The following is a 12,652-nucleotide window of genomic DNA, read 5'->3' on the forward strand; positions in this document are numbered from 1 at the left end:
GGTATGAGTGTTACGTTAAATATCTTGTCGAGTAGCATTTAATTTTGTACTTTGAATTTGAAAAGATTATTATCATTATTATGTGCTTATTTTCCTTTAGTATAAGGAACATTTCCAAGGATCTGATTTTCTCTCTTCTTTCTTTCAGATCAGCCTCTAGAATCCCGTAGGCTCTGCAACAGGCCAGTTCAGAGCTTGCCCAACATGGAGTCTATTTTCAGTGAAGCCCTTCTGAAAATGCGGAAGCAGCACCCTGGGTGCCTTTCTCCGGAGACTTGCATCCGCGCGGTCCAGGCTGCTGTACGGTGTCCCTATGAGGAGGGCATCAAGAAGGAGGAGGAGCTGTTTATGTACCTTAAGCAATCAGGGCAGGCTAGGGCCCTGCAGTATGCTTTCTTAGCTGAAAGGAATGCACGTAAGTGGTCGGTACCCTCTGGAGCATCCTGGAAAACAGCCTCGGCCCAGCCCATCTCCTCAGTCGGCGTTCTTGGTAAGAACACAGAGTAGTTAAAGTCATTCTCCAGATCTGCACACGTAAGGTGCTACTGTCATTCACTTAGGGCCACCAGGTGCCAGGTTCTATGCTAAATATATTACATGTGGTAGCTAACTTAATTTTCACCCTAGCCCATGAGCTATCTTCATTTTACCTGTGAGGCCTAGAGACACTAACCTTCTCAACTAGGAGCTAAATACAAATGGTCTGGGCATTTTCACTCACCCCTACCTCTTCTCTGTATGACTCTGTCACTCCTGCATCTCCCAACAATTGTTATTTGTACCACATTTTAAGGTGTGTCCTGTCACTCTTGTAGCCAGGCATTTGGAATGACGTCTGTCTTCTCTGGTCCCTGGAACCATTTCACTTCTCCTACTTTGAAACCACTATCCTCAAATCCATCGGAACCTTGAAGTGGGGGCTTCCCTACTTTTGACCCCTGGAATTTTTCCAAACAAATGTCTTCTTTCCTCAGAAGCTAGATCTCTGACTGACTTCTTTGAGCCACTTTCTTAATCTCCATGGCTCTTAGTCTTGGACCCAAAATGGTCTTGTGTGGATTTTAAACCCCATGAAATGGGAAGCATGTTGGTCTTCGTTTCAGCTCATATACAGTCTTTTGGTGGAAGAGGTTCATAGTTTACTGAAAGTATCAACTTTATTAGTCCTCACTTGGCCCTTTAGCACCCAACCCAGCCTGGAGGAAAAGAGCTTACTCTGTATTTTCTTAGTCTGTTATCTCAGTCAAGTTTAGGCATAAAATAGTATGTCTTTAAAAAATATTTTCAATTACATTTGAAATACAATATTAATTAGTTTCAGGTGTACAGCATAGTGATTAGCCTTTTATATAACTTGTGAAGTAGTCACCTGGTAAGTCTAATACCCATCTGACACTATAGTGGTACATACGCTAACAATGGAATGCTATTCAGTCATAAAAAAGAAGGAAATCTTGCCATTTGTGACAACATGAATGGACCTAGAGGATTATGCTGTGTGAAATAAGTCAGACAGAGAAAGGCAAATATCATATGATTTTACTTACATGCGGAACCTAAAAAACAAAGTAAATGAGCAAACAAACCAGAAACCAACTCGTAGATACAGAGAAAATTCTGATGAGGGGGGTATTGGGTAGATCAGTGAAAAGGGGAAAGGAAGTCAGATGTGCAAATTGCCAGTTATGACATAGTATGTCTTTAGTAGAAACACACTGAGCTTCTTCCAGCACTGACTCTGTTCACTTGTGATTTTTTTAAGGAGGTGGATAAACAATGTGACAAAGAAATATGAGCGTTCCTTTTTTGGTAATCTTTCAGCAACACAAGCATTTGTTTCTCATTGTGTACTTACTTGTTTCTTCTTCCCTATATTTCTTCAAGCCAGGAATAATTAGTGCAAAATAATAGCCAAACTTAAGTTTATCTGTATTGCTTGTTAGCCATTGTTTAAAAGTTTCCCTATTTCATCTTTATAAGCCTTTTAAAAAAGACTTCAGGTTTATCTGGCATGGAATGTTTAAAAATTTGAAGTTTTTTTTTAAAGTATACCCTACATCATTCTGTAAAGCATTTGAGAAAAAAAAAGAGATGTCTTAAATATACAAGAGACAATGTGAATAAAAATAAACTCAGTTTGGTTATTTCCCTTCTTCATGTTTATCCCCACACTGCTCTGCATTTCGTCTTTGTGATGCCTTCCCCCACTGTGTACTGTGCCCTCTGGAACTTGCTGACAGCCTCATCTGCTTCGCTAATGGCTCCCTCCTCTGTCTTCTACCTGAATCCCGGCTTGCCCTGGGCCACCGCTGCTCCTGCAGCCTTCTCAGGAGAATGGTACTGCTACGTCTCTCACACTCCACGGACCTCATCCTCACTTTCCAGTCCTTTCGGGACGGTCTCTCTGTCCCTCCTTATTGCTCTCATTGGTCCCTCCCATTTGCTGAAAATTTTGGTATCTGGCTCACAGTTATCCATTTTGGTCCGAATCCTGCTGCCAATCTGATTATCTTCATTTCTGTGTGGACAGTTCATTGAACCCTGTTGTTTGGGTTCTTTTGCTTCCTTAGATCCAGTGGCACTCACCTCATTTCATTTCCGTGACCCATATTTATGGCCTTACTACAGGTCTTCTCCTTGTCCAAACATTTCTCTACCTTGGACATTTGACATTTCACTTTTTCGCCACAACCTGGTCTCTTCCCACATCTCTTAGCTGGTTATTCTAATTACATCCATTACTTGATCTGCAACTCTTTACTTTTTCCTCTATTCACCTTTAATTTTCAGAGTCATCACTTCAGCCACCCTCTTGCCAATGTCCTCAAACTCCACGATTCACTGCCCATCTTCTCTGCCTCCCGACAAAGCCCCAACCCTGTGCTTCCATGAGCCTGTGCCCTGGCTCCTCAGATCAGATCGGCCCTCAGGAGGGGAAAAGACTGCAGCTGGCCAAAAAGTTGACCAGTAGTTAAAGCATCCCTTAGTCTTTATTTACTTCTCTTGGTAAAAGAGGTTTCTGACCAAATTTAATTCTATGGCAGGTGAACGCAAAAATCTGGTAGCAGAGCAGGACTCCTTGCCACTGTCTGTATTTGTTTAATGAGGGAAAATTAGCAAACTAAATTCAGTACAAATACAATAGGTACCTGTGAAAACACAGTAACCAGCAGTGAAAGGCTTGGTCCTTCAGCTCTTTATCAGACAGTGCTGAGTACCTTGAGACCACAGGGGTGTGAGCAGAGGTGTTAGGAGTTAAGGGCTTTTTGAAAGAAATGTATACAGTGGACCCTTGAAAAATACAGGGGTTATAGGGGCCAATTCCCTGAGCAGCTGAAAATCCATGTGTAACTTCTGACTTCCCCCAAACTTAACTACTATTAGCCTACCATTGACTAGAAGCCTTACTAATAACAGTTGATTAACACATATTTTGTATGTTATATGTATTCTTACAATAAAGGAAGCTAGAGAAAAAATGCTATTAAGAAAATCATAAGGAAGTGAAAATACATTTGCTGTGTTTATTGAAAAAATCTGCATATAAGCAGACCCACGCAGTTCAAACTTGTGTTTCCAAGAGTCAGTGGCATTGGGCTTTCATGTGTGTTTTTATTTTCATGATGAAATGAAAAGCATTCATTTCTAGAGCTAAACTAAGGAAGATCTAAAATGATAGCCAGGACACTTCTAAAAGGCATCAAGCTTCTCCGCTCTTGTGGTTCGGGTCATGAGTCGCTCTGCCGCCCTCGAGACCCTGGCGCACACCTGCTCTGAGGGGTCGGCCCTGAGGGGCTGGCTGTTCTCCACCTTCCCCAGGGCGGCTCCCCTCCCCTGCTCCGTCTTCAGTTCTGAGATATCGCTTTACCTTATGTTACAGGTAACGCAGCACTTCTCATTAATCCTCATCGTTATTGTCCCTGTGAGAGCCTGACTTCTATAATTGTAGGCATTTTGTATGAGGGTTGGGACTGAAAGCCGGGAGCCCGGGCCCTTGAGCTCCACACACTCCCCAGGCTAAAGTGTAGGATGCGAGTTGCTGCAGCAGCAAGACCTACTAAGCCTTCTCATTACTGAGTGAAATGCAGATATTTAGCAAATTTGGAAAACTAAACATTTTAATCATTCAATATGTTTAGTAATTATATACAATATAAAACAATTTAATAAAATTTGAAAATTAAATAACTATATGCCAAAGAAAAGAAATCACTGGGTTTTTTTGTGACTGAAACATTCTATGTTCAAAAGCAATCCCCAAGTTTAGTCAACATGAAGCATAGAAGAGCATAATATATAAACGGCTTTCACTAAGCTGTTTTATCCACGCTGGGTTGGTTAAGTAACAGTTAGCCAGCTGATGTAACAGGTCACCCACAATCTCAGTAGCTTCACCCAATAAAGATGTACTTCCTGTGTGCTCCGCTAGGTCACCGTGGGACCCGGCTCTTCCCCGTTGGCGTCTCTGCCATTCCCTTGGACGAGGGCCTGCAGACTTCTCCTGTGAGGTGCCACACAACTAACATTTTAGGCTTTGTGGGTTCTGTGGTCCCTGCTGCAACTACCCAACCCTTTCTTTGAGCACCAACACAGCCATCGAGAACACAAAAACAAATTAGCATGGTTGCGTTCTGATAAAACTTTATCTATAAACACTGAAATTTGGATTTGATGTAATTTCTTGTGTCATAAAATCTTCTTCTTCTTTAATTTTTCAACTGTTTAACATGTGAAGAGATTTTTAGCTTGTAGGCTATATAGAAACAGGCCCCGACCCGGATTTGGTCTTTAGGGTCTCTTTCAAAATGCAGTTGTTCTCTGCATTTTCTATCTTCAGGCGATAATGTGAGATCTTGTGGGAGCTTTTATGGGCCAGTCATAGGTCCCATGCACACCCCCAACCATCGTATGGCCCAGAAGTAGTCACAGGCCCTGCCGGGATACAAGGGATATGGAAACCACAGTCTCTTCTGTGCCCAGGAGGAAAATGAAACGGTGTGGGCAAGGAAGAGCGACATCTGTGCCACTGAATGCTTTTTCCTCATTTTCTGTTCTTCTTGCTTTTGCTTAAAACATTATTCCCTTTCTCTTTTCCTTCCCCCGCTTGGATAGTTCAACTTCCTCAATTTCATCTACTTCAATATGATCTTTCTTCAAATATCTTAATATTGAAGCTTTTCTTGAATCATTCGACCAAGTATAATCTTTCTTTTGAAGCATGAAAGACATTCAAAGTTCTCACATCGTTAACTTTACCTTAATAGAATAGATAGTGTGAACTTTCCTTCTTCACACTACTAGATTATAGGCTCCCTGAGAATTGGTACTTTTAATATTTTTAACAGTTTTATGGAGATATAACTCATATACCATAAAACTTACCATTTTAAAGAGTTCAATGGAAAATGATATAGCTACTATGGAAAAAGCATGGCAGTTCCTCAAAACATTAAAGAGAGAACTACCATCTGACCCAGCAGTTCGGCCTCTGAGTATGTACCCTGAAGAATGCAAAGCAGGGACACGAACAGGTGTTTGTGCACTTGTGCTCACAGCAGCATCATTCACCACAGTCTAAAGTAGAAACGACCCAAGTGTCCATCAGGGGATGAATGTATAAACAAAATGCAGTGTATACATACAGTGGGGTATTATTCAGCCTTAAAAAGGTAGGGAATTCTTATACGTAATACAACACAGATGAACCTTGAATATATTATGTTGAGTGAGATAAGCTAGTCACAAAAGAACAAATTCTATATGATTCCACTTGTATATGAGATACCTAAAGTACTCATAAAGATAGAAAGTTTAATAGTGGTTGCCCGTGGCAGCACAGCAGGGGAAAGATGAAAGAGGAAGCATTGTTTACTGGGTACAGAGTTTGAATTTTCCGAGATGAAAGCGTTTGGGAGATGGATGGTCATGCTGGTTGCACCACAATGTGAACATACTTAATCCACTAACCTGTAAATGGATGTAAATTTTATATGGGTTTTACCATAATTAAAAAAAATTTAAATACTAATAAGTGTCACCAAAAAAGAATATACTCCCGTGGCATTTAGATAGTCACAAAGTTGTGCAACCATTGTCACAGTCTGTTTTAAAACATTTTCATCATCCTGAAAAGAAACCCTGTACCCATTACCAGTCATCACTCATTGTCCTTTCCCCAGCCCCTGGCAACCACTAACTCGCTTTCTGTCTCTATGGATTTGCCTAATCTGGGCATTTCGTATAAATGGAATCATTTAACATGTGGCCTTTTGCATACAGCTTCTTTCACAGCATAATATTTTTAAGGTTCATCTACATAAGGTTCATCCATAATGAAGTGGTGTATATCAGTACTTTCTTTTTATGGCCGAATAATATTCTACTGTTTGAATATACCACATATTTTGTTTATCTATTCATCAGTTGGTGGACATTGGTGTTTTGGCTATTTTGAATAAGGATGCTCAGAACCTTTATGTACAAATTTCATGTGGCCATACGTCTTAAATTCTCTTAGAGATTTATATCCACATATCTATCTACCTACCTCCATACCTTCCCACCCAGGAGTGGAATTATTGGCTCATGTGACAAGTCCACGTTTAACATTCGAGGAACTTCCAACTGTGTTTCCACAGCAGCAGCACCATTTCACAGTCTGCCAGCCAGGTGTCAGGGTTCTATTTTCTCCACATCCTTGCCAGAACTTGTTATGTCATTTTAATTATAGCTAACTTAGTGGATACAAAGTGGCAGCTTACTGTGGTTTTGAATTGAATTTCCGTAAGGACTATTGATGTTAGGTGTCTCTTTTAAATGCTTATTGTGCATCGTATATCTTCTTTGGAGAAATCTTTATTAGACCGTCCCCTGGCCTGCAACCCAGGCATGTGCCTTGACTGCAAATCGAATCGCTGGACCCTTTGGTTCACAGGCGGGTGCTCAATCCACTAAGCCACACCAGCCATGGCACCATTTGCCTTAAGTGAATTGTATTTTTATTGTTGAGTTTAAGCGTTTTTTACATATTCTGACACAAATCCCTTATCAGATCATTCTTTTGCATGTGGATATCTAGTTGTCCTAGTATCATTTGTTGAAATCCTTGGCCAAGGATGAAATCCAAAAATCATTTGGCCACAAGCATATAAATTTATGTGAACTCTATTCCACTGATACACACATCTGTCCTTGTTTCAGGACCACCCTGCCTTGAATACTGTAGCTTTGTCATAAGTTTTGAAATTGGGAAGAGTGAGTTCTCCAACTTTGTTCTTATTTTTCAATATTGTTTTGGTTATTCTGGACTCTTTTTATTTCTATACAAATGTTAGGGTGAGGTTATTAATTTCTGCAAAAAAAAAAAACCCAGTTGGATTTTTGATAGGGATTGACTGAATTTGCAGATCAGTTTGGGTGGTATTGCCATCTCAACAATACTGAGCCTTCTGAATAGTGAACATGAGGTTCTTTCCATTTATTTAGGTCTTTCATTTCTTTCAGTAATGTTTTCTGGGTTTGGTGTACAGGTTTTGCAATTTTTTCATTGAATTTATTCTGAAGTATTTTATTTTTGATACTATTGTAAGCAGAATTGTTTTCTTAATTTCATGTTCAGATTCCTCATTGCTGGTGTATTGAAATACAGTTGATTTTTGTATATTGATCTTAAATCCTGTGACTTTGCTGAACTTGTTTATTAGTTCTAATAGTATGTCTGTGCATGTGTGTGTGTGTGATATACTCTAAAGCACACAACACAATGGCTAGACTTAACTAGTATTCAATCCATTTATGTTCCTTGATCTCTGCAAATGCCACATTGCCACAGAAGCTTTGCATCCACTGAGTAATTTTCCAGTTCTCAATACTATTGAATCATTTTTTCCTCTTTTGCTCTTATCTACAGGCTTGGGAACAATGGGTCGAGGCATTGTCATTTCTCTTGCAAAAGCCAAGATTCCTGTGATTGCTGTGGAAGCAGACAGGAAGCAGCTAGAAACTGCGAAGAAAATTATAACCTTCCTCTTGGAAAAGGAAGGATCCAAAATGCAGAAAAGTGGCCACCCTTGGTCAGGACCAATACCCAGGTTAACCACATCTATGAAGGAGCTTAGTGGTGTAGATTTAGTCATTGAAGCAGTATTTGAGGACATGAACCTAAAGAAGCACGTCTTTGCTGAGCTGTCAGCCGTGTGCAAGCCAGAAGCTTTTTTGTGCACCAATACATCAGCCTTGGACATTGACGAGATTGCTTCTTCCACTGATCGTCCTCACTTGGTCATTGGCACCCATTTCTTCTCACCAGCTCATGTCATGAAGTTGTTAGAGGTCATTCCCAACCGATACTCCTCCTCCACTACTATTGCCACTGTTATGAACTTAGCAAAAAAGATAGAAAAATTTGGTGTAGTTGTAGGCAACTGTTTTGGGTTTGTTGGTAATCGAATGTTGAACTCTTATTACAATCAGGCGTATTTCTTATTAGAAGATGGCAGTACACCAGAGGAGATAGATGAGGTGCTGGAAGACTTTGGTTTCAAAATGGGACCTTTTAGAGTGTCTGATCTTGCTGGGTTAGATGTGGGTTGGAGATCTCGAAAGGGGCAAGGTCTTACTGGCCCCATGTTGCCTCCAGGGACCCCTGCCCGAAAGCGAGGCAGCAGGAGATACTGCCCAATTCCTGATATGCTCTGTGAAGCAGGACGATTTGGCCAGAAGGCAGGTAAGGGTTGGTACCAATATGATAAGCCATTGGGTAGGATTCACACACCTGATCCTTGGATTTCCAAATTTCTGTCACAGTACAGGGAAACCTATGACATTGAACCACGTAGCATTAGCAAGGATGAGATCCTGGAGCGCTGCTTATATTCACTCATCAACGAAGCATTCTGCATCTTAGGAGAAGGGATAGCTGCCAGCCCAGATCACATTGATGTTGTATATTTGCATGGGTATGGATGGCCAAGGCACAGGGGTGGACCCATGTTCTATGCTTCCACAGTTGGTTTGCCCACAGTGCTAGAGAAGTTGCAGAAATATTACAGGCAGAATCCTGATGTTCCCCAACTAGAACCTTGTGACTATCTGAAAAAATTGGCTTCCCAAGGAAATCCTCCTTTGAAAGAATGGCAGACCTTGGCAGGACCCCCCAGCAGTAAACTGTGATTCTGCCTTTCAGGTTACGCCTCACACTCTGGCAGCAGGTAATGCTCACTGGATTTCATTGAAATTAAATCCAAAGGTCTAAAATAGGTTGCTCTGGGTGGAAAAAAGGCTTTGCTTTGGGCGATGGGTGCCCAATGCTGTGTGCAGATGATGTTTTATTGAGTTCTTGACTTGAAACCTATATGGTTTTGGGAACCCATGTCCCCCCAATAAACAATAAAAAATTGCTCTGAAATACAAAGCTAAAGAAATAGTTAACTAAATCTCCTCTTTGGGTCTTCTGTCTGTTCATTACAATGGGTCAAATATTCAGTAATGTGCTTCCTATGCCTCTGAACCTGTCCTTATCAGATAAACGACTTCAATCTCAATGAATAAACTCAAGTTAATATCTTAATAGCTAAGAAAAGAGCCTCAGGAACACATTGAGGTTCCTAAATGCTTATATCATTAGAGAAATATGTAATCAGTTAATAACTGATAAAAGCAACTAAGTTAAAATAATTTGACCCCCTTCAGCCTCACACACTAGCACTGATGGGAAATCTCACGGGTCCGTCATTCAACAAACATTCATTGCGTCTACCCTGAGCTTCTCACACAGTACTTGGCAGGCCTAGAGTTCAGACTAATCCAGCATCGATGCCTGTGATCAGGTTCAGTCCATAGTCCTGGGGCAGAATGAAAATGGTTGGCAGGGTAGAGTACACAGTGAGGTCTCTGTGAGTGAGCATGGAAAGCTGCCCAAGGAGAGGCAGTATGCAGATGCAAAACAAAGTTGAAGTTGTAGACAAGACATGGTTGGGAAGTACTTTGGACCAGAATGGGGAACTCTGAGTAGTTTGGCAAGTCATGCTCAATATATGGCCCCCCTCCAAGGCCCCGTCACAAACGGGCACAGTTGTGCTTTCTGCTTTCAAAGGGCTTAGTGATGTTTGTTGATAATTCCCTCCAGATCAGGGGATGTCCTGGTCTTTCTTTACTCTTCTATTCATGGAGAAATAATAGATAGTAGAAAGCTGTCAACTTAGTGTAAAAAGGGATCTTAGAGAACATGTAATCTTCCCTGATTCCAGGTTAGATTTGGATTCTGTAATGATGCCAGTTTTCCTGTCATGGTAAGCCTCTGTGATGTTGGGTATGAAAATGGTTGAGTCTTGAAAAATCTAAAATGATTCCAAAATGTTTTGTGCAATTTTTTTATAAGACTTCTTGTTTAATGTTTTGTGTGGTTAAATGTTGAGGGGCTGGTCAATACAAAAAACATTTCTACAGAAATGTTTACAGCAGAATTATTCACAATAGCCCCAAACTGGGAACCAAGGAAATGTCCATCACTGGTGGATGCGTGAACAAAGTGTGGAATGGCCATGCAATAGGATATTTGGCCATGAAAAGAGGTGAAGTACTGTTACAGGCTACAACATAATAGACCTTGAAAATATGTTGCTAAGTGAAAGAACCCAGTCACAAAAGGCCAAATATTATGTGAAGATTTATATAAGATGTTCAGAATAGGCAAATCTACAGAAACAGAAAGCAGATTAGAGGTTGCCAAAGGCTGGAATTATTCGGGGTCGGGAATGGGGAGCGGCTGCCAATGGTACAGGATTTCTTTTTGGGTTAATGAAAATGTGAAATTATTGTGATGATTACAAAACTCTGTGAATCTACTAAAAAGAACATTGAGTTGTATACCTTAAATGAGTTAACTGTATGGTACATAATCATAATTCAATAAAGTTTTGAATAAATAAGTAAATAAGTGGGCTCAAGTTGTTGTCCTTCAGTGTGAGATGCTGTTTTCACAATATTTTCACCTGTGATCCCAAACAAAACTATCAAAAGTTCTGATAGAGAAGTCTTGAATGAGTATAGTATGTTTTTTTTAATTGTAAAGACAACAGAAAACCAGCCCCGGCTGGGTGGGTCAGTGGATTGAGCACCAGCCTGCAAACTGAAAGGTCACTGTTCAATTCCGGGTCAGGGTACATGCCTGGGTTGCAGGCCAGCTGAGGGTGTGCCAGAGGCAACTGACTGATGTTTCTCTCCCTCTGTTTCTCCCTCCCTTCCCTACTCTCTAAAAAATAAATAAAAATCTTTTAAAAAGACAACAACAACCCAAAACACCCCTAGAGTGTGTCTACGATTGCAGGTGAATTTAGAATAATTTTTAAGATGTATATTGCTGGAGTTTAAATTGGTCCCTGAAATTAAAGACATCCATAGAAAAAGATTCCCGAAAGTAGTAACTTTGTCTCCAAAGTGACTTTTTTTAAACATTAAATCCATGCATATTAACTTTTTCTTCTTTAGGCCATTAGTGGATTTTGAGTTCTTAAAACTCATTTTCACCCTACACTATCTTCTCAATTGGGGCTTTGAAACTAGGGTGTCTATGAATAGGTTTTATGAGTCAATAATGCCTGAAACTTTATGCTAATGTTTGTGTATATATATCTGAATGCATTTCTTAGAAGAGATACCATATTTTCATATGTGTTTGAGACCTAATACTTTATATATAAATAAAATGGGAAGAAGAAATATGAATTTATTTAGTTTTACTTTATATCAAAGGAGGCAAACGTAATTCTAATTTGTTGGGCCCTACATGAAACAATACGATGAAATCTTTCCAGGATATGTTATCCGATCCTTGAAAATGCACTTGCTTAAAAGACTTATTTTGTTGTTGTTAGTAACTTTAAAACTATCTATCTTTTTAAAATAAAAACAGCTGTGGATGACATTGTAAAAATGTGTTCTAATGGTAATTGACTCTGATGAGAACGATGTATTAGAAGCATACTTGAAGCTTTGCCATAACACTCCAGCTTTAAAGATGAGACTAATGATGTTATGTAAATCAGTAAGGGCACTGTGCAGCTGCGGTTGCTACCCACTTATCCATTTCCAGCAGGAACAGGTGTGTGTGAAAGTGATAAAGTGAGGGGGATCCTAAACTTCCTGATTAATGATGTTACAGAATGGTGTATGCAAATCATACTCTACAGTCCTGTAGGGACCTGGAATTTCCAGGGTTTTACATTTGTCCTTAAAATAGACCTCTATGAGTCAGAAATATTGCAGGCTCACTAGATTGTTTGAATCCTTTGGTAGCCATTGACAAGCGTAATATAAATCAAGTTCTTTAAATTATGTTTAAAAGCAGCTTTCCACAAGAACAGAAGTGTTCGACTATTCTCGGGACTATCAGTGCCATCTACTTATTTTGCCAGTTTACACATACTTTGAGATTAACGAGCAATTTACATTGTTTCCTGGCTGGACAGCAGTATCACACAGCTCTGAGGGACACCATTTCATACTGTGGTCCAAGGGGCTGCCAGTCACATAAAATAATGTGAATAGCACCCCTTGGAGTTGTGCGGCATTCACTATTGTTTCCAAGGCACTTCATATAGAGATCAAAAGCCAAAAACTCTTTCTTCTGCTATTGCTGTATCTCTTTAAACAA

At 40.1% G+C, this 12,652-nt stretch overlaps 1 protein-coding gene across 2 annotated transcripts in view; it reads left to right on the forward strand.

The window, feature by feature from the left end:
- Window positions 1-10,956, forward strand: part of EHHADH (enoyl-CoA hydratase and 3-hydroxyacyl CoA dehydrogenase) — a 45,950-nt gene extending 34,994 nt beyond the window's left edge. Inside the window, exons 6-7 of one of the 2 annotated variants that reach the window (XM_037131288.2) lie at window positions 149-490; window positions 7,910-10,956. In XM_037131288.2, coding sequence (XP_036987183.2) covers window positions 149-490; window positions 7,910-9,171 — 1,604 coding nt within the window. In that variant the 3' untranslated portion in view covers window positions 9,172-10,956. The remainder of the gene's footprint in view (window positions 1-148; window positions 491-7,909) is intronic. The other variant, XM_037131289.2, reaches the window with a different exon arrangement.
- The last annotated feature ends 1,696 nt before the right edge of the window (window positions 10,957-12,652 follow it).

This window comes from Artibeus jamaicensis, unplaced genomic scaffold, assembly GCF_021234435.1.
Source record: "Artibeus jamaicensis isolate MK-2021 breed Jamaican fruit bat unplaced genomic scaffold, CSHL_Jam_final scaffold_474, whole genome shotgun sequence".
Taxonomy (NCBI): Eukaryota; Metazoa; Chordata; class Mammalia; order Chiroptera; family Phyllostomidae; genus Artibeus; species Artibeus jamaicensis.